The 23,724-nt window shown below is 42.1% G+C and overlaps 3 protein-coding genes across 4 annotated transcripts in view; 1 reads left to right on the forward strand and 2 right to left on the reverse strand.

Moving 5' to 3' along the window:
- Positions 1-10,098: 10,098 nt before the first annotated feature.
- On the reverse strand, positions 10,099-14,008 carry fbxo4 (F-box protein 4). Of its 2 annotated transcripts, none has more exons than XM_021606529.2 (7): positions 13,686-14,008; positions 12,543-12,787; positions 11,975-12,198; positions 11,535-11,610; positions 11,230-11,402; positions 10,761-10,966; positions 10,099-10,651 (listed from the first exon to the last, which is right to left on the reverse strand). In XM_021606529.2, the coding sequence occupies exons 1-7, from the start codon at positions 13,842-13,844 to the stop codon at positions 10,568-10,570; spliced, it is 1,167 nt and encodes a 388-aa protein (XP_021462204.1). In that variant the 5' UTR covers positions 13,845-14,008; the 3' UTR covers positions 10,099-10,567. The 2 variants fall into 2 exon arrangements, with proteins under 2 accessions (XP_021462204.1, XP_036836028.1); XM_036980133.1 differs by having other exon boundaries at positions 13,580-13,993.
- A 57-nt stretch (positions 14,009-14,065) lies between these two features.
- Positions 14,066-18,672, reverse strand: c6h5orf51 (chromosome 6 C5orf51 homolog). The gene is made up of 6 exons (XM_021606531.2): positions 18,522-18,672; positions 17,279-17,388; positions 16,162-16,308; positions 15,490-15,621; positions 15,254-15,368; positions 14,066-15,078 (listed from the first exon to the last, which is right to left on the reverse strand). Exons 1-6 carry the CDS (start codon positions 18,613-18,615, stop codon positions 14,843-14,845), a joined length of 834 nt encoding a protein of 277 aa, XP_021462206.1. The 5' UTR covers positions 18,616-18,672; the 3' UTR covers positions 14,066-14,842.
- Positions 18,673-19,018: 346 nt separating this feature from the next.
- Positions 19,019-23,724, forward strand: part of oxct1a (3-oxoacid CoA transferase 1a) — a 106,670-nt gene continuing 101,964 nt past the window's right edge. Inside the window, exon 1 of the mRNA XM_021606527.2 lies at positions 19,019-19,227. Coding sequence (XP_021462202.1) covers positions 19,123-19,227 — 105 coding nt within the window. The 5' untranslated portion in view covers positions 19,019-19,122. The remainder of the gene's footprint in view (positions 19,228-23,724) is intronic.

Consider the following 23,724-nt stretch of genomic DNA (forward strand, 5'->3'; position numbering starts at 1 on the left):
AGAAGTGAACCCTATACACAAGTCCACTTCATCTCATTTACTCAACAGGGACCGAGAAGATGTGAGAACACATGTCTATATCTGATGAAGACTAATAGCCTCACATCGGGTCTGACAATGGGTTTCACCCGCCATTTGCGCAATGCATCTTGACTCCTTACCCAGTCAGACGCATAAAGAAAACCCACATGGGACGGATGGAGGGATGGACTGAGATGGGAAAATTGAAGTGAATTGGTGTAGCTTTTGTTTGGATGTGGAGGATCTACAGAGAAGCAGCGTTAGAGCCCCAGTCAGTGGCAAAACAAGACAATTAAAACAGACGCCCACTCTAATCACTGAATGCATCATGCAAATGTTAATTTATAAGAGTCTGTTTGTGTTTTAATGTTGGCTGTTATCACAGAATATAAATCAAGGATTTAACACTGATGAAAAGACGGAAGGTGGGGGTGGAAAGTGAGTACATGAAGGAACCCAGGGAGGAGGAAGAGAGAAAGAAAAATATGTATCATTTAAAAGGAGAAAATCCCCCAAGCTAAAACAACATGGTGCAAGACTGTAACATTGTGCAAACAAAATAGAATTGCATTTACTTTCCTATGACTTTTACTTTGTTATTACTACATGGCTAACTTTTATTATTATCTTGAAAGGAGCTTAACGTAATCAAGTTTCAAGATGTATTTGTCATATGTACGGGATACACATGGTATACACCATCCAACGTCAAATGAGAGAAAGGGATTAATGAAGGGGTGGTGACTGGGGGGTTCTCTTTATTGTCATTAAAAAAATAATGTATTTCACTTTTAGTGAATTTAGATCTGTAAAATAAAATGTAGATGCTACATTTATAAAGAGAACTTGAATCCTATTAAATAAAAACTGGACAATGTGCACTGCATATTTGTAAGGTAAATGTGACTTTTTGCACATTGGATTCGATAAAATCAATGAAACCATGTTTGTAGTCTGTGTGAGATAAATAGTCAGGCAATAACAAACAGCATATTCAAACATCCTCTCTCCCAGAGCAAGAGTGATTCATTATGGAAGCCACCCAGGGAGGAAAAAAATTATTGAAAGATAGAACATTTAAAAGAAGGAAAAAATCCACAAGCTAAAACTTCGGGTGCAGGAGTGAAAGATTGGGATAACAAATGAGAGAAAGGGATGAATTTTACCTGTTTAGAAGGGTTGATGACTTTTACCTGTTTATGTTTTCCACATATGGTGGATTTAGATCTGTAAAATCAGATGCATAGATGCAATACGTATAAAAGTGACTTGAGTTATGTTATATAAGTAAAAACTGGAGAATGTGCACAGCACATTTAATAATCATTAAAAAAACATATAATTGTAGACTGTATTTCCTATGCTCAATGCGCATATTTGTGAGGTAAATGTGTTTTTTTTTGCACTTTGGATTCCATTAAATCAATGAAACCATGTTTGCTGTCTGTGCGGGATAAATAGTCACGCAACAACAAACAGCATATTCAAACATGCTCTCTCCCAGGGTAAGAGTGATTTATTCTGCTTGTCAGTTCGCAGTTTTGATTGGAAAGGGAACCTTACCCGAGACGCTCAGAAAATGTGCCTTTGGGAAGTGTGTGTGTGTGTGCGTTTCAATGTGCATGTATGAGTGGTAGACAAGGTAAAAGAGACTCTTTTTTTAAAAGCAGCTCATGCCAAAATCAACCATAAGCTTTGAATTTAGGGTTTTGCCAATTTTGGGGTTTAAACCACCAATGTTTGACTTGTAACTGTTTTAAATTGATTTAAAAATTTTTTTAACAAACTTTAATCAAACCGTTATTGACATCACTACAGTATCTACATTATATACTGAGAAAACATACTCATACAGAAATCTAGCTAGACTAGGCAAGGGGTCAAATATGACTATTAAGACTATACAGGAGACACTTCTCTGTCCAATACATTTCCTACATTACATAAAAATTGAGGTAAGCCTGGTCTGATCTTATTTACTCAGAGAAGAGGGACAAAGAGACGAGCTAAGAGCAGCTTGTCGCTTATGCTGTGTACTGAACATTTCAATATTTTGCAATCATGGCGATGACATCTTTCTGTCTTTCTCTGCTCTCCCTCATTGACCTTTGCTCTTTCGCTGTCCTTGTTCCCTCCCTTTCATGTGCGCCCTTTATTTGTCTATATTTTACTAATCACCCTCTCCAGGAGCTGACCTAGAAACCTATGGTTGTGTTTGGTTAAGCTGTGCAACACTGTTCACAGTGTGTCACCTCCTAATACAGCACAAATATATCCCACCAGGGGATTCCAGCCTACCATGGGACTTCAAGTTTCTCCAATAGCACATGGTTGCATTGAATTGTAATGTTTTTGATAACAGTTGTGTAATTACATCAGGTTCTGTATACATGTAACAGCTGACTATTGACTGCATGAAGAAGTAAATTGGTTTGTGCGTAGTGTTCTGTTCACTGTTCCCACTGACGCACACACACACACTTATCCAGCATTGTTGCTGATGGCTGTGAGGCTCTTCACACCAGTCTTTATTAAATGGTTCTCTGGGATGCCACACAAACCAAGCCCGGAAAGGGAGAAAGACAATCAATCACTTATCCACTCACACACACAAATACTCTCTTTCTCTTCTCTCCTCTTCCACAAGGCGTCACATATCCTGGAGGGAAGGAAACCAGAAGCAGCCGTCGATCTGGAACCCATCCCCCTTCCAGAACATGACCCTTGAACCAGCCCCACCCTCCAAGTGTATAGATTTAGCTCTAGCTCTAGTTCCAGTCTCAGTCCCTGCCTTGGGTCCAACCTCCAGTCCCTAAACCTCTATTCTATACAAATCCAAGCCATCTCCATTTCCCTCTGTGGGTAGAGGCAAAAAAGACTTCCCTGCCCCTACTGGGTTCCAGCAGACCGCCAAACACTAGGTGGAACACACACTTTCAAATTAGGGATCACTCATGAGTTTGTAAATGTGTAAAATCTACAGTCAATATATAATTGAATATTACTGAAACTGAAGAAAAGGCAGATAACAGTTTCATTAAGTTTCATTTTCAATATATATATATTTTTTTTGAATTTTACCCCTTTTTCTCCCCAATTGTGTAGTAGCTACTATCTTGTCTCATCGCTACAACTCCCGTACGGGCTCGGGAGAGACGAAGGTTGAAAGTCATGCGTCCTCCGATACACAACCAACCAAGCCGCTGCTTCTTTAACACAGCGCACATCCAACCCGGAAGCCAGCCGCACCAATGCGCCGGAGGAAACACCGTGCACCTGGCCACCTTGGTTAGCGTACACTGCGCCCAGCCCGCCACAGGAGTCGCTGGTGCGCGATGAGACAAGGACACCCCTACCGACCAAGCCCTCCCTAACCCGGGCGACGCTAGGCCAATTGTGCGTCGCCCCACGGACCTCCCGGTCGCGGCCGGTTACGACAGAGCCTGGGCACGAACCCAGGACTCTGATGGCACAGCTGGCGCTGCAGTACAGCGCCCTTAACCACTGCGCCACCCGGGAGGCCTATATTATTCAATATTACATTTACACCCCTAAAACATCCAGCTGACTGTGTCCATGTCTGTTTAAGTGACTGATTAGAGGGAGAAGCAGGGAGATACAGTTGAAGTCGGGAAGTTTACATACACTTAGGTTGGAGTCATTAAAACTCGTTTTTCAACCACTCCACAAATGTCTTGTTAACAAACTATAGTTTTGGTAAGTCAGTTAGGACATCTACTTTGTGCATGACACAAGTTATTTTTCCAACAATTGTTTACAGACAGATTATTTCACTTATAATTCACTGTATCACAATTCCAGTGGATCTGAACATATAATAAGTTGACTGTGCCTTTAAACAGGTTGGAAAATTCCAAAAAATGAAGTCATGGCTTTAGAAGCTTCTGATAGGCTAACTGACATAATCTGAGTCAATTGGAGGTGTACCTGTGGATGTATTTCAAGGTCTACCTTCAAACTCAGTGCCTCTTTGCTTGACATCATGGAAAAATAAATCAGCCAAGACCTCAGAAAAAAATGTGTAGACCTCCACAAGTCTGGTTCATCCTTGGGAGCAATTTCCAAATGCCTGAAGGTACCACGTTCATCTGTACAAACAATAGTACGCAAATATAAACACCATGGGACCACGCAGCCGTCATACCGCTCAGGGAGGAGACATGTTCTGTCTCCTAGAGAGGAACGTACTTTGGTGCGAAAAGTGCAAATCAATCCCAGAACAACAGCAAAGGACCTTGTGAAGATGCTGGAGGAAACAGGTACAAACATATCTATATCCACAGTAAAATGAGTCCTATGTCGACATAACCTGAAAGGCCGCTAAGCAAGGAAGAAGCCACTGCTCCAAAACCGCCATAAAAAAGCCAGACTACGGTTTGCAACTGCACATGGGGACAAAGATCGGAAAAGGGGGAGGCTTGCAAGCCGAAGAACACTATCCCAACCATGAAGCACGGGGGTGGCAGCATCATGTTGTGGGGGTGCGTTGCTGCATGAGGGACTGGTGCACTTCACAAAATAGATGGCATCATGAGGTATGAAAATTATGTGGATATATTGAAGCAACATCTCAAGTCATCAGTCAGGAAGTTAAAGCTTGGTCACAAATGGGTCTTCCAAATGGACAATGACCCCAACTATACTTCCAAAGTTGTGGCAAAATAGCTTAAAGACAACAAAGTCAAGGTATTGGAGTGGCCATCACAAAGCCCTGACCTCAATCCTATAGAAAGTTTGTGGGCAGAACTGAAAAAGTGTGTGCGAGCAAGGAGGCCTACAAACCTGACTCAGTTATACCAGCTCTGTCATGAGGAATGGGCCAAAATTCACCCAACTTATTGTGGGAAGCTTATGGAAGGCTACCCGAAATATTTGACCTAAGTAAAACAATTTAAAGGCAATGCTACCAAATACTAATTGAGTGTATGTAAACTTCTGACCCAATGGGAATGTGATTAAATAAATTAAAGATGAAATAAATAATGCTCTCTATTATTATTCTGACATTTCAAATTTTTTAAATAAAATGGTGTTCCTAACTGACCTAAGACAGGGAGTGTTTACTCCCTGGAGTAAATGTCAGGAAATTTGAGAAACTGAGTTTAAATGTATTTGGCTAAGGTGTATGTAAACCTCCGACTTCAACTGTACATCCTGTTTAGAGTAGCCTGCTGTATAAAAGGGGCAGTTGTCACATTAAAGCCCTCACTCTTCCTCTATTACGCCCAGTCTGATTTCACCATCTAGAGAGCGCTGCTGCCATCTCCCTTCTCTATTCACACTGGATTTAATGCACCCAAATTGCACCAATTATGACTGCATTCTAAATCTGTATTTCCGTGACGATGATTACTACAATTTTGTGACCTTTTGAGACGGCGGTGCAGAAAAGAGTAGGTTAGGGAGACGATTCTCCACTTTGTTGCCAAGGGAACTAGAACAAAAGACAGGTGTTAAAGTACATTAGTGCTTCATTGAATTTGGCACATTATCCTATTATAGTTGACAATGTGTGCAAAGGAGGGATGAAAATCAGTTGCTTACGTCCACAAGGGACATGAATAAAACAAAATGATAAAAGGCACTCGGTTTCCTGTCCGCCCATATCTGACATGAATGGATAGGTCAGAGCAAAGGTGCTACTCTAGTATCATGGTCACCTACCAAAGCATGGTCCGTCAGAGAGACGTTAGAGGAAATAGACAAATCTGGTGCATTTTCAAAGAACTGTATTTGAACAGGGTTTATGAAAGAGGTAATTTAGTCAACTCTCTTATACACCTCTTTCAATCTATGCCAGCCAGGGGTTTCATGGGGCTCAGGCTCTTAATGTACTGTATCAGACAATAACATCCATGCTTTATCTTTCAGCAAACAGTTCATTCTTGATTGTGTTTAGACATTTTAGGTTTTGTTTTTCACACGAAATGCTCCAACTAGTCTACATTCTACACGGCTTCCCCTGGCCCTGAGAAGCAGGAGCAGGCCTGCTCCCTGGTGATAGAAACAGGAACATTCGCCTCCCCCTGTCAGACAGATGTGAATTCATTTCAGCGTGCCAATGCTGACCTCAGAGAAAAATAACCACCCAGAACTGGTATAGCAACCTGAGGCAGGGGGTGCATCTCAAAACTTTAAAATGGCTTCCTCTCTTTGTCTCCTCTCCTTCCAGTCTACACTCATCTGAAACCATGGAAGAGGTGAAAGGTGTCCCTTTCTTCTTCATATCTAAATATAGTTGAAATCGGAAGATTACATACACCTCAGCCCGAAACATTGAAACTTAGTTTTTCACAATTCCTGACATTTAATCGTCGTAGAAATTCCCTGTCTTGTGTTAGTTAGGATCACCACTTTATTTTAAATATCAGAATAATAGTAGAGAGAATGATTTATTTCAGCTTTTATTTATTTCATCACATTCCCAGTGGGTTAGAAGTTTACATAAACAATCTAATTGAGTGAAATTGTTTAACTTAGGTAAAACATTTCGGGTAGCCTTCCACAAACTTCCCACAATAAGTTGGGTGAATATTGGCCCATTCCTCCTGACAGAGCTGGTGTAACTGAGTCAGGTTTGTAGGCCTCCTTGCTCGCACACGCTTTTTCAGTTCTGCCCACAAAGTTTCTATAGGATTGAGGTCAGGGCTTTGTAATGGCCACTCCAATACCTTGACTTTGTTGTCCTTAAGCCATTTTGCCACAACTTTGGAAGAATGCTTGGGGTCATTGTCCATTTGGAAGACCCATTTGCGACCAAGCTTTAACTTCAGGAAGACTGATGTCTTGAGATGTTGCTTCAATATATCCACATCATTTTCCTCCCTCATGATGCCTCCTGCAGCAAAGCACACCCACAACATGATGCCGCCACCCCCGTGCTTCAAGGTTGGTGTTTTTCAGCTTGCAAGCCCCCTTTTTTCTCCAAACATAACGATGGTCATTATGGTCAAACAGTTCTATTTTTGTTTAATCAGACCAGAGGACATTTCCTCAAAAAGAACGATCTTTGTCCCCATGTGCAGTTGCAAACCATAGTCTGGCTTTTTTATGGTGGTTTTAGAGCAGTGGTTTCTTCCTTGCTGAGCAGCCTTTCAGGTTATGTCAATATAGGACTCGTTTTACTGTGGATATAGATACTTTTGTACCTGTATCCTCCAGCATCTTCACAAGGTCCTTTGCTGTTGTTCTGGGATTTATTTGCACTTTTCCCACCAAAGTACGTTCCTCTCTAGGAGACAGAACATGTCTCCTCCCTGAGCGGTATGATGGCTGCGTGGTCCCATGGTGTTTATACTTGCACACTATTGTGTGTACAGATGAACGTGGCATATTCAGGCGTTTGGAAATTGCTCCCAAGGATGAACCAGACTTCATTTTTCTGAGGTCTTGACTGATTTCTTTTGATTTTCCCATGTCAAATAAAGAGGCAATGAGTTTGAAGGTAGGTCTTGAAATACATCCACAGGTACACCTCCAAGTGACTCAAATGATTTCAGTTAGCCTATCAGAATCTCCTAACGCCATGACATCATTTTCTGGAATTTTCCAAGATGTTTAAAGACACAGTCAACTTAGTGTATGCAAACTTCTGACCCACTGGAATTGTGATACAGTGAGTTATAAGTGAAATAATCTCTGTCTGTTAACAATTGTTGGAAAAATTACTTGTGTCATGCACAAAGTAGATGCCCTTACCGACTTGCCAAAACTATAGTTTGTTTTAACAAGAAATTTGTGGAGTGGTTGAAAAATAAGTTTTAATGACTCCAACCTAAGTGTATGTAAACAAGTTTCAAAATAAAGTTATTTGTTTCTGGCCATTTTGAGCATGTAATCGAACCCAGAAATGCTGATGCTCCAGATTCTCAACTAGTCTAAAGGCCAGTTTTATTCCTTCTTTAATCAAAACAACCGTTTTCAGCTGTGCTAACATAATTGCAAAAGGGTTTTCTAATGATCAATTAGCCTTTAAAAATGATCAACTTTGATTAGCTAACACAACGTGCCATTGGAACACAGGAGTGATGGTTGCTGATATTGGGCCTATGTATGCCTATGTAGAAAAAATCAGCCATTTCCAGCTACAATAGTCATTTACAACATTAACAATGTATACACTGTATTTCTGATCAATTTGATATTATTTTAATGGACAAAAAATTTGCTTTTCTTTCAAAAACAAGGACATTTCTAAGTGACCCCAAACTTTTGAATTATATACTATATACAGTGCCTTGCGAAAGTATTCGGCCCCCTTGAACTTTGCGACCTTTTGCCACATTTCAGGCTTCAAACATAAAGATATAAAACTGTATTTTTTTGTGAAGAATCAACAACAAGTGGGACACAATCATGAAGTGGAACGACATTTATTGGATATTTCAAACTTTTTTAACAAATCAAAAACTGAAAAATTGGGCGTGCAAAATTATTCAGCCCCTTTACTTTCAGTGCAGCAAACTCTCTCCAGAAGTTCAGTGAGGATCTCTGAATGATCCAATGTTGACCTAAATGACTAATGATGATAAATACAATCCACCTGTGTGTAATCAAGTCTCTGTATAAATGCACCTGCACTGTGATAGTCTCAGAGGTCCGTTAAAAGCGCAGAGAGCATCATGAAGAACAAGGAACACACCAGGCAGGTCCGAGATACTGTTGTGAAGAAGTTTAAAGCTGGATTTGGATACAAAAAGATTTCCCAAGCTTTAAACATCCCAAGGAGCACTGTGCAAGCGATAATATTGAAATGGAAGGAGTATCAGACCACTGCAAATCTACCAAGACCTGGCCGTCCATCTAAACTTTCAGCTCATACAAGGAGAAGACTGATCAGAGATGCAGCCAAGAGGCCCATGATCACTCTGGATGAACTGCAGAGATCTACAGCGGAGGTGGGAGACTCTGTCCATAGGACAACAATCATTCGTATATTGCACAAATCTGGCCTTTATGGAAGAGTGGCAAGAAGAAAGCCATTTCTTAAAGATATCCATAAAAAGTGTTGTTTAAAGTTTGCCACAAGCCACCTGGGAGACACACCAAACATGTGGAAGAAGGTGCTCTGGTCAGATGAAACCAAAATTGAACTTTTTGGCAACAATGCAAAACGTTATGTTTGGCGTAAAAGCAACACAGCTGAACACACCATCCCCACTGTCAAACATGGTGGTGGCAGCATCATGGTTTGGGCCTGCTTTTCTTCAGCAGGGACAGGGAAGATGGTTAAAATTGATGGGAAGATGGATGGAGCCAAATACAGGACCATTCTGGAAGAAAACCTGATGGAGTCTTCAAAAGACCTGAGACTGGGACGGAGATTTGTCTTCCAACAAGACAATGATCCAAAACATAAAGCAAAATCTACAATGGAATGGTTAAAAAAAAACATATCCAGGTGTTAGAATGGCCAAGTCAAAGTCCAGACCTGAATCCAGTCGAGAATCTGTGGAAAGAACTGAAAACTGCTGTTCACAAATGCTCTCCATCCAACCTCACTGAGCTCGAGCTGTTTTGCAAGGAGGAATGGGAAAAAATGTCAGTCTCTCGATGTGCAAAACTGATAGAGACGTACCCCAAGCGACTTACAGCTGTAATCGCAGCAAAAGGTGGCGCTACAAAGTATTAACTTAAAGGGGGCTGAATAATTTTGCACGCCCAATTTTTCAGTTTTTGATTTGTTAAAAAAGTTTGAAATATCCAATAAATGTCGTTCCACTTCATGATTGTGTCCCACTTGTTGTTGATTCTTCACAAAAAAAATACAGTTTTATATCTTTATGTTTGAAGCCTGAAATGTGGCAAAAGGTCGCAAAGTTCAAGGGGGCCGAATACTTTCGCAAGGCACTGTATATATACATATATATTTTACATTGGTGCAGATAAAGGAAGAAATGAAAAGGGTTGGAAGCAACTTTAGACAAATAAGATGAACTACAGAGCAAATGCCTGTCTGTTCCACACACACTCAGCTCAATGTTCAACCATTTGGTAAACAGTGGACTATTCCACATGTACTCCAAACTCACAGTCCTGAAAGAAACAACACTTCACTGAGGTACATACTCATGCATGTATTTTCAGTTCCTTTATAACAACTTATAGAGGGGTAAATAACCACATGAATAATTAAAGAAAATAAAACAATGCACATTTCGTAGTATAAAATTGCATAAATTATATGAAAGAAACAGATGAATAACTGCATGATTTCCCTGAATAAAAGGTACCAAAAAATATAATTCAATATGATTCTAAAGTACACAGTAGTAGTAATATCAAAACCATTCATTAATCTTTGTAATATTAATTACAGTACCATAGCTACAGTTAAAACGTATGTTTTATTTGTGTACAACCCACTATTGGCAAAAAACAATACACTGTATTTACCCAATAATAACTTTTTTTATGTGATTCATTGAAACAAGGCACATCAGAGGGAAAACATTCCTTCAGAATCATTTGTGCCAGTTCTTTAGTGTGTTGTTTCGGTCCTGAAGGTTTTTCCTTGGACAGGTAGTTACAGCCTGAGACCAGAACACCCCAGCAGCCAGGAGATCCCATCTAAGACACCAGACAGAGACTCTGCTACTGTGTCCTGAACCTGGAAAGAGACATGGCCAAATATAAAGGGTATTTCACAAAGACAAGACAGACACACTACAGAGACAAGACCAGACCAGACAGACAGACAGAGACAGACACTGACTCACCATCCAGGGGTTGGGCAGCATGGGCAGGCAGAGTCTCTGAGCCATATCCACACAGGGGGTTCTGGTACTATTGGAGCTGGTGGTTCTGATCTGGTCTGGTTCCTCTCTGGACACACAGGACAGGACCAGGAGGGGTCTGGAGGATGAGCCTAAGGCAGGGTCCACCAACGCCTGGATCTGAGCCCACTCCACCTCCCCATCATCACCTAATAGGAGACAGACACATCATATGGTGACATTTTCACAGGGCAGTTGTAGAGATATTGCCATAAACAGCTGCGTCATTTCTAAATACACGGCATGCCACATACAGTCATACAAAATGAGATTGGAATACAGAAAATCGCGATTACATTGTGTCACGAATAAAGAGTAAGCATCTGCTAAATGACCAAAAAGCCTGCAAGGAGACAACAAGGCCCTAGGAATAGGAGCAAGTATGAGGAATGTAATGGAATCTTGCTATTACCTCTTCCTGGCTCTGCATTGGCCACATAGATGAACCCATCCACCGCCTGACACACTTCCTGGACCTGAGGGGTGGGGCTAAAATGTGGGTGTCCTGATTGGTCCCTTCCCTCCTGGATGAAGAGTTTGTTGCTGACACTCTGCTGTTCCATGCGGGCTCTCTCCCTCTCTGCCCTGTACACACAACCACAACGGGTAATGGTAGACATATACACACACGCATGCACATGAGCGCCATTGCAATACCTTGAATGGTAACTCTACATCCCTTATCAGTCATAGGAGGACAATAGTGATAACACTAACCTGTTGGTTGAGTAGAGAGTCAGAATGTTGAATTTGTGCTGGTTTTTGTACACGTAACTAATCCCAGATCCAATACCTGGAAAAAACAACATTGGTTTTGTTTAGTTGGTGAGCCCCCCCCAAAAACAAAGGCTTTAGGTGGGCCGCCCACCACAGCACAGAACTTGGCAACTGCTTCTGGTTGGTCAGTACTAGTGCCGGATGGTTTTACTACGGTTCGCCATGTACTGTACCTAACTTACCTATTCAGCATTCAACTGTTGAGATTATTGTAAGCAAATACAATTCAGGTAACACCAATATGGTGGATGTTTATTGTAACTATGGATTACAATAAACATGTTTATTGTAACTCTGATTTTGCTTTCGCCTGCAACAGAAAGTCTCGAGGAGGTTCACCCTGTAAAAGGATGGATCAGAGAGGACAGTAGGTAACCCACCATTGATCTGTCTCTGGGGTATCCCTGCTACAGGGAGCACATCTGGGGTGTGCATGAGCTTGGTCACCATGGAGACATCCAGCTGTTCCATGCCGGGGCCAAACATGGCGTAGCGCGGCTCAGTGGCGGTGGGCACCAGCGACTGGAGGAAGGAAGTCACAACGCTGTATGGCGGCCTCTGGGGAAACCATTGCTGTCTGCAGGCTGGGTAGCCCTTTAGATAACTAAGAAGAGAAAGGTAATTACTACTTAGGTAGGCAGGGAGGGACAGTTCCATTGCTGAAGTGAGTGACTAATACATTTGGACGACCAATGACTCAAGCAAAAAGTATTGACAAGTCTGAAAATCAATCTACCAACCAAATGCATTCACAATCTTTCCATAGCCTGAGTACTAAACTATATATGTATTCGACAAGGCTTCATTACTTACATTTTTGTCATTTAGCAGACACTCTTGTCCAGAGCATCAGTCAGTGCATTCAACTTATGCAAGATTACCAAATATCACAGTAAATCCTTGTCTTCCTCATGCATTCCAATACCAGAGTTTCAGACCAGTACCTACTCTGTCATGAAGTCATGACCTGGCTCCTCCATCTCCTTCTCCCCCACACACAGAGGGGTGTGTAAGGCCTCTAACCGGGGCATGGTCACATGGTTGATGGAGGGCCATTTAGGCATGTCCCTGACCAGAAAGTATCTCCATAGTAAGGGGTCTCTGACCATAGCCCTCCAGTAGCTACTAGTGGCCCCCAGACGACAGAGGTCCACAGGAGACAGCAGGGTCATGATCAGGAACTGTAGGTCCACCTGTAGTGAGAGAGATGGGGAGAGAAGGAGGAGAGTATTGAAAGTATTGAATCTGCTGGTTGATGATGGTGCATACGACTGTTTTGATGAGTCTACACATCAGGGTCATATTCACCAAACATTCATAGGCACCACCAAACGAAAGAAAATGGACTTGGACTACCTGAACTGGTCCAATAAGAAAGGCTCTGGCCAAACAGTATTTATCCTGCAGTAGTTTATGTGTCAGGTATAGCTGGAGTATTTATCCTGTGTTATCCGGTGTCCTGTGTGAATTTAAGTATGCTCTCTCTAATTCTTTCTTTCTCTCGCGGAGGACCTGAGCCCTAGGGCCATGCCTCAGGACTACCTGGCACGATGACTCCTTGTTGTCCCCAGTCCACCTGGCCGTGCTGCTGCTCCAGTTTCAACTGTTCTGCCTGCGGCTATGGAACACTGACCTGTTCACTGTGATTACTATTATTTGACCATGCTGGTCATTTATGAACATTTGAACATCTTGGCCATGTTCTGTTATAATCTCCACCCGGCACAGCCAGAAGAGGACTGGCCACCCCTCATAGCCTAGTTCCTCTCTAGGTTTCTTCCTAAGTTTTGGCCTTTCTAGGGAGTTTTTCCTAGCTACCGTGCTTCTGCACCTGCATTGCTTGCTGTTTGGGGTTTTAGGCTGGGTTTCTGTACAGCACTGTGATATATAAATACATTTGATTAATAGGTTACCCACCCAATGCATAAGGATGACCAGTACATTTATCAAATGTCCGATAAATTAAAATATTCCATGTTACTTGCCTTATACTCACAGCATGTTATGGCATTTCTCATTTGATCCCCACAACAACAAAAAATCTAATCTTGTGAAGTAGCCAACTGGCGTTTATAAAGGCCTGTCTCTTACGGGTAAACAGTCCAAAAAGCCCGGCGGTGCATCTTCACTGGGGACTTCTGCTGCATGCACCTGATCACTGACGTTTTTCCTTGCATTGAAGTACTTCTCTCGGAAATGTCTGAGACTTCGTATAACTACAGATTCGTCGCTCTGACTTCTCCCTGACATCTTGCTTTTGATTTGGTAAGAATGATAATGCGTCTGCGCTGTCCTCTATGTGCTAAACATTTATAAAAGCTCAAATAGGGTGCTAACTACTGCGAAAAGTGAAGTTGACAACGAAGCTGACGTTTCTTGTAGTTGGTAGTTCGCCCACTTCCTTGTTGTTGGCGTGAAAGAGGTGCATTGTGGTTATTGTAGTTATACAGTGCAATACGTTTTACAACTCATTTTGAAACCAACATACAGTATTTATTTTCAATGACGACATAAAATTAAATGAAAAACTTTTTCCTTCAAAATGAACACCACAGAGATTCTCCATTTAAATGCATACTATCAAAATATCAAAGTTTCCATCACTGGGACATTACTCCTTGTCAAAGTGTGGGCAAAAAAAATGTGTTTTATAAGTGAGAAAAAGAAGTCGCATATTACAAAGCTGATATCTTAAACAAAACTGTACATACTCGAAAATGTTCATGAATCCATCAGTCTCCAACTCCGTGTATTCCCCACCTTAACTTTAATATATATTTATATAAATGCAATTAATTTAAAAAAAATAAAAACAAATAAATAAAAACAGTTGCTGTGCGATGTCTCATTACCAGGTGGATTATCATTAATCTTCAAACAATCTTTGTTTTATTTTTTGTAACAATGTGTTATTTTCTTAATCTTTTAATATTATTCTACCACATTCTCAGAGCATAACACATGCCTGTCCAACAGTCCAGAATCTGGAAGATAAGTGCTTCTTTCAGGAGACACGGAGAATAAAATTGTTAACATCCCTCCATACCCTTGCCCCTTCATTCTTCCCCAACCTTGCCCACCTATTTCAGCCGGAGCCTTTCAGAACGGGAAAAAGTTCCTCATAGAAACTGATCTAAGGTCAGATTCCCCCTCCCCCTCTCTTAATGCTTAGCATTACAATTTGGGGTTTGAGCATCTGATCCAATATCAGTCCCTATGGGCAACTTGTACACAGAGCCCTCCCCAGTTCACTGTAAGATACTAAGGATCTCCTTGGCATTCTCAGTGTTCCAGCCCTGGCCCTGAAGAGGGCCCTCACAGGCCAGCACGTATTTGTGCAGGATCTGTGTCCCAATGTCCCGGAAGTGGAGCCGGTCCTCTTTGCGTTCTGTGGAATCAACGCTGCAGTCCTCGTACTTCACTGCCCAGAAACACATCTCCCCGATGTACATCATCGTCAACAGGTGGGTGTCTGAAAAGATGCCTGTTGGAAAAACAAAATCAGACATTTTCTCATCCCTTGACAAAAGAATAGTCAACAAAACAAGGATGTAATATAAATCAAGTAAAGAAAAAGGTTGTCTTGATAATGTCAACTAAACAAATGTGTAACATTGGCACAATATTAAAACAAGCCATAACAATCCAATGATGCTTACCTTCAGCCAGGAAGTTGGCGGTAGCAGAGTCATGAAACACCACCCCGTCGTTGAGCTTCACAGAGTTCCTCACCTGCAGCATCCTCATCAGGTAGCGTACACCCTCCTGAAGACACTGAAAAAAGACAAACTAAGAATGAGTAACCGGCACTCTGCTAGTGGTAGGAGCACTGATATTCAAGTCATGCTTGCTATATCAAGTTAGAAGTTGGCCAAATGAGTAGAGGTGCCCCTACCTTGAGGAAAGTGGCCTTGTTCTTCTTGATCCACTGCTTGCGTTGGTGGAGGGTGTGGCAGTACATGTAGAGCAGTGCTCCACGTCTCCAGTAGAGGCACTCCAACACCTCTAGCCCCAAGACTGACTGCACCTGGAACAGGGAGAGCTGTCAGTTAACAATAGTGTGTGTAATAATATTTGGACGATAAATACACAACGCAGAGACAGAGTACAAGAATAGAACTAATGATCAATGTATCATCAAAGTGTTTGTTCTGTAATAAGGAATTATTGATCAATGGTTCAGAGACATGTGAGGACTATGTCTTCTGAAATAGGATACTTGTTATTTGGCCATTGGCTAGTATTATTGCAAGGAATTCTAATTGGTCAACCACAGGCTAGGGATGGGTCTTATAACTAACTACATGCTGTTCCTCTGTTCTGTTGCGAGATAGTCACTGGAGAGAACCACTTACAGAGCATCACTGAGGACAGGGGAGAATGACCATCTACCGCCCTGTATGATTTGACCTCTTTGAATAAACCCATTTTCCTCCCCCCGATATGCTTTGGAGTTTGTGTTATTGAAGAATAACAAATTGCTAACTAGTGAACAAAATACTCTGTGCATATGAGGACCTTGGCACTTGCATTGCCCTTCATGATGGGCTGAATCTCTTGCACACACCTCTTGGGCCGGTGCCAGCCTCCCTGCCAACACCTCTGGCTCTGTGAGGTCCTGCAGCAGCTGTTGGATCTTAAATGGTGAGCAGTCCTCTGGGAACTCCTGGTCCACCAGCTTGTTCTCCTCATAGAACGTGATGTCCAGGATCACCTACACACACAGAACAATACACACTCATCTCATTCTTCACTTTAACACAAATATGATTTGACAATTATAGTTGTGCAATTCATCTATTGAGATCTGGTGTGCTTATTCACTGTATTAATTTATCGATTTTTGGTTAACATGACAGGTATCACATGCCACCTTCAACTCTAATGCAGGTGAACTGCAGACTTTTTGTAGAGCCTAGATTTGCCCACAAGCTGTTGGCCAATTCTTCCATCAATTAGGCGAAGGGTGCAAGAAATTCTCTATCTCCACCTGGCTCTTGTCACCAACCTATGTTGATTATGGTGGGTGGGGATGATGTGGATAACTCAGACTGTGGGTTGGAAGTTGTCAATGTCCGTAGCAAATGTGTCAAGTCACGGTTTATCGCTGTACTTTGAAATTAACATTCAAATCTTTTGAACTCTTCTGATTTCCATATTTGTGGCCTAGCCCCACTACTTTTTTGAAGGCCATCATTCTGTCCTTTCATCTTTGAAAGTAGTCACTGATCTTCTATGGTCTGACAGGTGAAGGGATGAAAATATTGCATTCACTAACAGATCAGTGATTGAGTTGCTTCTAGGCAGTGAGGAAGAATACATTTAAAAATGTGTGAACATAGTCAGAGGACACAGGTCAGTTGAAACTTCCAGCATCAAGGACAGAGAAGTGTGTATGCGCTCTCACACCTTCAGGCTAATTTAAGCTCATGTCATTGGATGACAACAACTTAATACAATTGAGTACTATCATCCGATTTCAAACAGCAGGTGGAACATTTGGGGGAATTTGCTAGTCTTGTGATCCAGCCTGAGCATGCCATATATCTCACCAAAACAGAATGGTAACAATTTCCTTTATCAGATATGTAGGGAATTGAATAATAACATTGGAATCTACACCTAGCCTAAAACATTTTGTCTAGAATCTATCTAGAACAATTATATTTAATGAACTGCAATACCTGAGTGTAATCCTGAAGCAGTTTAGGCAGACTGCTACTCTCTCCCCCTTGTCTGTAAAAGCTTTTCAACTTTTCTAGTATAGCAGAAGCATTCTGTAAATAGTCATCATCTAGGAGAAAATAAAGTATGTTAAGGACATATTACAGGCCTATATGTAAACAGTGCCTCATGTTTACAGAGTTCAATGTATCAATTAAAATGTTAGTCATCATAAAGACAGATCATATCTATGACTTTACAAAGTCGTTTCTCAGAGAGTGGCATAGAATGTAAGGAAATTCCCCCTTGAGTTAGTCTGTAAAAAACCGTGTGTACAACGGTGGACATAGTCTACACTGTCATAGCTACACTGTCATAGCCTAGAGACTAAGTATTACTCGTATCACATATTAAACATTCGTTTAGCGACACCTATTTTATTTCACCAGAATCAGTAGTATGCAGTGCCTAATGTCGAAATCAGAGAGATGGTAGTAATTTAAATTGGATAATTGGCCGTGAACACGAACTACACAACGTGGAATACGTGAACCGTGTTAGGCTAGTTAATCCATGCAGCATTTAAGAATAGACTAGTTAGAAAACAGCTTGAACCACTAACGTTGGGTAGGGCCCGGGGTGGTGTGCACGGTTTCTGCGGCCAAATAGTTAACGTTAGCTAACGGTTTCTCTCCTGATTCAGCGGATCTGTACAGGAGAACATCGCTGTTTGTGGCAAGTCGATGGGTTATGTTGAAGTTGTTAGTTAAACTAACGTTAAAGGGCATTGTGCAATCTAGCTACAATACTTGTATAGGCATTGAATGTGTCGAAAAGTACATTATAAATGGAGCATAGCTCGACAGTATCTTTGTCGACATTAAGTTAACGCTGTTAGCTATACGATACCTAACTAAACGTTACCTAGTACAGAATTAGCCACCAAGCTTGCTCGCTAAATCACGTTAGCTACGTAGCCCAGCAAACCAAGATAGCTAGTTATCTAGCAAACGTATGCTTTGTCATAACTATGGTTTAGGGTTGTTGCAATACCAAGGTGACCAACGAAGTAACGCGGTCTTTTTACGCCTGCTACGTTCAATTAGTATAGTAGCTAGCTACGACATTGGACAAGTGTACATGGTATTAATTAGGTAGCACTAGCGAATTTAGCTAGCTAGCGGAAAATAGCTTTCAACTGAACACGAGGTGCATCAACGCGACATTACCTTTCTTGATCACTGTAACTTTGTGTACACATACCTTGTTTCTCAGTTCTGAGACTGGCGCACTTATTGTCCAACTCAAAAATCCTTCTCTCCAGCTCAAACCCCTGTCGTCTGCAGTCGTCCGCCATGACTAAATACACTGTCACGTGACGCTATGATTATTCACGTGATGAAAGGTCTTTATTTGATTTTTCTGCGGCACTTTGATCCACGACATGTTTGCTCCAAATATATCCATGGATTTGTCCACTCTGTCAATTGCATGTAATTATGTTATTGGCGATTGCATTTATATACTGCAGTCAATGCTGGTTTAGGGAACCCACAGTGACGGCTTGTTCCAGCCAAGAACATGTATAACAAAATGAATAGTTATTTTTAAATCGGTTGATAGCATATGGGCTAGGCTAGAACAAAAGCCCGCAGCACTTGGACTCATGGTGGCTAGCAGCGAAACGGTTAAATTGTAATGCGCTTCGCCGAGCCTCTGTCTCTCCTCCGCTAGCCCCGCCCCGTACACCCTTATAGTTTCAGTGTCATTTAACCAGCTGGGATCACACACACACAACACAACACAACCGCCCGGTAGCCCACGTTGCTCATCATTTTGAAGACTGGTGGTTAGCTCCAAAAACATGGCGGCCCTCAAAGTATTGTCAAGAGCGGAGAATTTATTATTGAAAAATATATCTGCCACCTGCAGACCCAATTTGAACTCCATCACCCATTCCATGTTCAAGGTCAGTATCAAAATGCGTCAATGAAATAACGTTAGACTAAATACGAATAGACCACTATATAGCTAGCTAACTAGCTACAGCGATTGGGAGACTGCCTTTAGTGCTTGGGACACATAGGGCACCTTCAATTTTAACCCCTAAATTGAAATCCAAATTCATTATTTTCATTTACAATATAGGCTTGCCCCATAAAATATTGGATGAAGTTGCTAATGTTAGGCTACCAGTAATGATGATACCTTTTATAAATGCGGGTGATTTTTGATGCTTCCATTCCATGCTATTCATCATAGGTATTTCCTAGCTACAGATTGTACACCAGACGACAATGTGATGTAACAAAATATGTTTTTATCCATAACTGGATGTTACAGGTTTGCCTATGCAAAACGTCTCCTTATTTTTCTTCTAAGCTGGTATTGGCAATTCTTTCTTTGTTCTCGATTCGGCCAAACATGTTCACTACATGACCAAAAGTATGTGGACACATGTTCGTAGAACAAGAGCAACTGTAGAAATAAGCGGGGTTTGTGACTTTGTGCCTGTGGTAACTAGTGACGACCAGGCACAACTCCGATATAAAGTGTTTTTTCTCAAAGTTGCCGGGATGTCACATGTCCTACTTATATCAGTACACTTGTAACAACCTAATTATTACGAAACTTTCATTCATCAAATAAGCCACATTAGACAAATAAGCCATTACATTTTTTGTTAATAACCAAATTCGACACTCATTGACCATACAAAAACTCCTCACTTGGTGAGCGAAAAAAAAAAGAAAATAAATAAGACAGATTTTTGGCCCAATTGTCCCTCTCGCTTCACCTCTTCCTTTCAGGAGAAGATTTGAAATAGACAAGATGGTGGCATACACATTATTGGATTACTTCATGGAGCAAACATTTTCTAAATTAAAACTTACCACCTGCAACTGGACACTGCGTTTTCTGGAGTGATAATCACACTTCACCATCTGGCAGTCTGACAGACAAATCTGGGTTTGGCAAATGCCAGGAGAACGCTACCTTTCGCTATGCATAGTGCCAACTGTAATATTTGGTGGAGGAGGAATAACGGTCTGGGGCTGTTTTTCATGGTTTGGGCTAAATCAAATCAAATCAAATTTATTTATATAGCCCTTCGTACATCAGCTGATATCTCAAAGTGCTGTACAGAAACCCAGCCTAAAACCCCAAACAGCAAGCAATGCAGGTGTAGAAGCACGGTGGCTAGGAAAAACTCCCTAGAAAGGCCAAAACCTAGGAAGAAACCTAGAGAGGAACCAGGCTATGTGGGGTGGCCAGTCCTCTTCTGGCTGTGCCGGGTGGAGATTATAACAGAACATGGTCAAGATGTTCAAATGTTCATAAATGACCAGCATGGTCAAATAATAATAAGGCAGAACAGTTGAAACTGGAGCAGCAGCACAGTCAGGTGGACTGGGGACAGCAAGGAGTCATGTCAGGTAGTCCTGGGGCATGGTCCTAGGGCTCAGGTCCTCCGAGAGAGAGAAAGAAAGAGAGAATTAGAGAGAGCATATGTGGGATGGCCAGTCCTCTTCTGGCTGTGCCGGGTGGAGATTATAACAGAACATGGCCAAGATGTTCAAATGTTCATAAATGACCAGCATGGTCGAATAATAATAAGGCAGAACAGTTTAAACTGGAGCAGCAGCACGGTCAGGTGGACTGGGGACAGCAAGGAGTCATGTCAGGTAGTCCTGGGGCATGGTCCTAGTGCTCAGGTCCTCCGAGAGAGAGAAAGAGAGAAGGAGAGAATTAGAGAACGCACACTTAGATTCACACAGGACACCGAATAGGACAGGAGAAGTACTCCAGATATAACAAACTGACCCTAGCCCCCCGACACATAAACTACTGCGGCATAAATACTGGAGGCTGAGACAGGAGGGGTCAGGAGACACTGTGGCCCCATCCGAGGACACCCCCGGACAGGGCCAAACAGGAAGGATATAACCCCACCCACTTTGCCAAAGCACAGCCCCACACCACTAGAGGGATATCTTCAACCACCAACTTACCATCCTGAGACAAGGCTGAGTATAGCCCACAAAGACCTCCGCCATGGCACAACCCAAGGGGGGGGGGGGGGGGCGCCAACCCAGACAGGATGACCACATCAGTGAATCAACCCACTCAGGTGACGCACCCACTCCAGGGACGGCATGAGAGAGCCCCAGTAAGCCAGTGACTCAGCCCCTGTAATAGGGTTAGAGGCATAGAATCCCAGTGGAAAGAGAGGAACCGGCCAGGCAGAGACAGCAAGGGCGGTTCGTTGCTCCAGAGCCTTTCCGTTCACCCTCCCACTCCTGGGCCAGACTACACTCAATCATATGACCCACTGAAGAGATGAGTCTTCAGTAAAGACTTAAAGGTTGAGACCGAGTTTGCGTCTCTGACATGGGTAGGCAGACCGTTCCATAAAAATGGAGCTCTATAGGAGAAAGCCCTAGTCCCTAGTCCCCTTAGTTCCAGGGAAATCTTAATGCTACAACATACAATGTCATTTTAGACGATTCTGTGCTTCCAACTTTGTGGCAACAGTTTGGGGAAGGCCCTTTTCTGTTTCAGCATGACAATACCCCTGTGCACAAAGCGAGGTCAATACAGAAACGGTTTGTCAAGAACTTGACTTGTCTGCACATTGTCTGCACATGGGCCCTGGCCTCAACCTCATTGAACACCTTTGGGATGAATTGGAACGCCACTGATCTCCCAACATCAGTGCACGACCTCACTAATGCTCTTGTTGCTGAATGGAAACAAGTCCTCGCAGCAATGTTTCAACATTTAGTGGAAGACCTTCCCAAAAGAGTGGAGGCTGTTATAGCAGCAAGGGGGTCACCAACTCCATATGAATGCCCATGATTTTGGTGTTATTTCAGAGGGGTTTCGCACACCAAGCAAGGAGTTTTTGTATGGAGGTCAATGAGTGTCGATTTTGGTTAACAAAAATTAGGTTGTTACAAGTGTACTGATATAAGTAGGACTCGTGAAATCCCGGCAACTTTGAGGACAAACACTTTATATCGGAGTTGTGCCTGGTCGTCACTAGTTAGCACAGGCACAAAGTCATAAACCCTGCTTATTTCTACAGTTGCTTATCTTAAAATGTGATTTTGAACCTAACCTTGACCACACTGCTAACCTTATGAATAACCTACCATAAAAGCAACATTTTTACGATACAGACAATTTTTACTCTGTGATTGTGGTAACTAGTAGAAATCGTTGTGCCTGTTGTTCAGTTGTTCCACTTGATCTTGCCTCCTTCCGATTGCCTTCTATTTTTGAAAACTGTGTGCTTTCGAGCGGATCACTTTTGTTAAGTCAGTGACCATCGTTAGTCACTGTCTTTCAAAGTGTGTTGCATTATGGGGATAAAAATGGTCAGACTACATTGCACGAACTTGACAAAAATCATGTGATCAAAGGTCAAAGTTTTGACTGCAGTTGACTACAAGTTTCTGTATTTGATCTTCACCTACTTCATCCAGCAGCCATCGCCTGCATTGTAGGAGGCTCTATTGTCAACTAATCATTAAGTTGTTTTTGTTTGGCACGTGAATGTGGCCAAAGACGAGACATCAAAACTTTGAAATAACACATATGGAATCTTGTAGTATTTTAAATACTTCAAAGTAGCCACCCTTTGCCTTGATGACAGATTTGCACACTCTTGGCATTCTCTCAACCAGCTTCACCTGGAATGCTTTTCCAACAGTCTTGAAGGAGTTCCCACATATGCTGAGCGTTGTTGGCTGCTTTTCCGTCACACTGCGGTCCAAACCATCTCAATTGGTTTGAGGTCAGGTGATGGTGGAGGCCAGGTCATCTGGTGCAGCACTCCATGTTAATTTCTCTACCAACATCGTTTTTGGAGAATTTGGCAATACATCCAACTGGCCTCACAATCAAAGACCATGTGTAACCACCCCAGCCCAGGACCTCCACATTCGAGACCAGCCACCCGGACAGCTGATGAAACTGGGTTTGCACAACCAAAGAATTTCTGCACCAACGGTCAGAAACCATCTCAGGGAATCTCATCTGCGTGCTTATCGTCCTCACCAGGGTCTTGACCTGACTGCAGTTCGGCATCGTGACCGACTTCAGTGGGAAAATGTTCACCTTCGATTGCCACTGGCATGCTAAAGAAGTGTGCGCTTCACGGATGAATTCTGGTTTCAGCTGAGATTCTTTGAAGAATCTCAAATCTCAAATATATTTGGATTTGTTTAACACTTTTTGGGTTACTACATGATTCCATATGTTATGTCATACTTTTGATGTCTTCAGTATTATTCTACAATGTAGAAAATAGTATGAATAAACAAAAACCCTTGAATGGTACTGTATATATATATTTTATAACATAGCATTTTCTAAATTAAAATGCACCACCTGCAACTGGACACATACATGTTTCCCAGCATGTTAGCTGGCTACTGTTGTAGCTACTATAACGAGTCTG

Source organism: Oncorhynchus mykiss, chromosome 6 (assembly GCF_013265735.2).
Source record: "Oncorhynchus mykiss isolate Arlee chromosome 6, USDA_OmykA_1.1, whole genome shotgun sequence".
Taxonomy (NCBI): domain Eukaryota; kingdom Metazoa; phylum Chordata; class Actinopteri; order Salmoniformes; family Salmonidae; genus Oncorhynchus; species Oncorhynchus mykiss.

Coding starts and splice junctions, on each gene's coding strand:
- fbxo4 (XM_021606529.2), bottom strand. CDS start 13,844: ATGTCAGGGAGAAGTCAGAGCGACGAATCTGTAGTTATACGAAGTCTC. Junction 11,611..11,974: donor ACCCCAGAGACAGATCAATG/GTGGGTTACCTA, acceptor TGTTTTTTCCAG/GTATTGGATCTGGGATTAGT. Junction 10,652..10,760: donor TGCTGCCCAACCCCTGGATG/GTGAGTCAGTGT, acceptor GTCTCTTTCCAG/GTTCAGGACACAGTAGCAGA.
- c6h5orf51 (XM_021606531.2), bottom strand. CDS start 18,615: ATGGCGGACGACTGCAGACGACAGGGGTTTGAGCTGGAGAGAAGGATT. Junction 16,309..17,278: donor TGCTTCAGGATTACACTCAG/GTATTGCAGTTC, acceptor CTGTGTGTGTAG/GTGATCCTGGACATCACGTT. Junction 15,369..15,489: donor ACAAGGCCACTTTCCTCAAG/GTAGGGGCACCT, acceptor GTCTTTTTTCAG/TGTCTTCAGGAGGGTGTACG.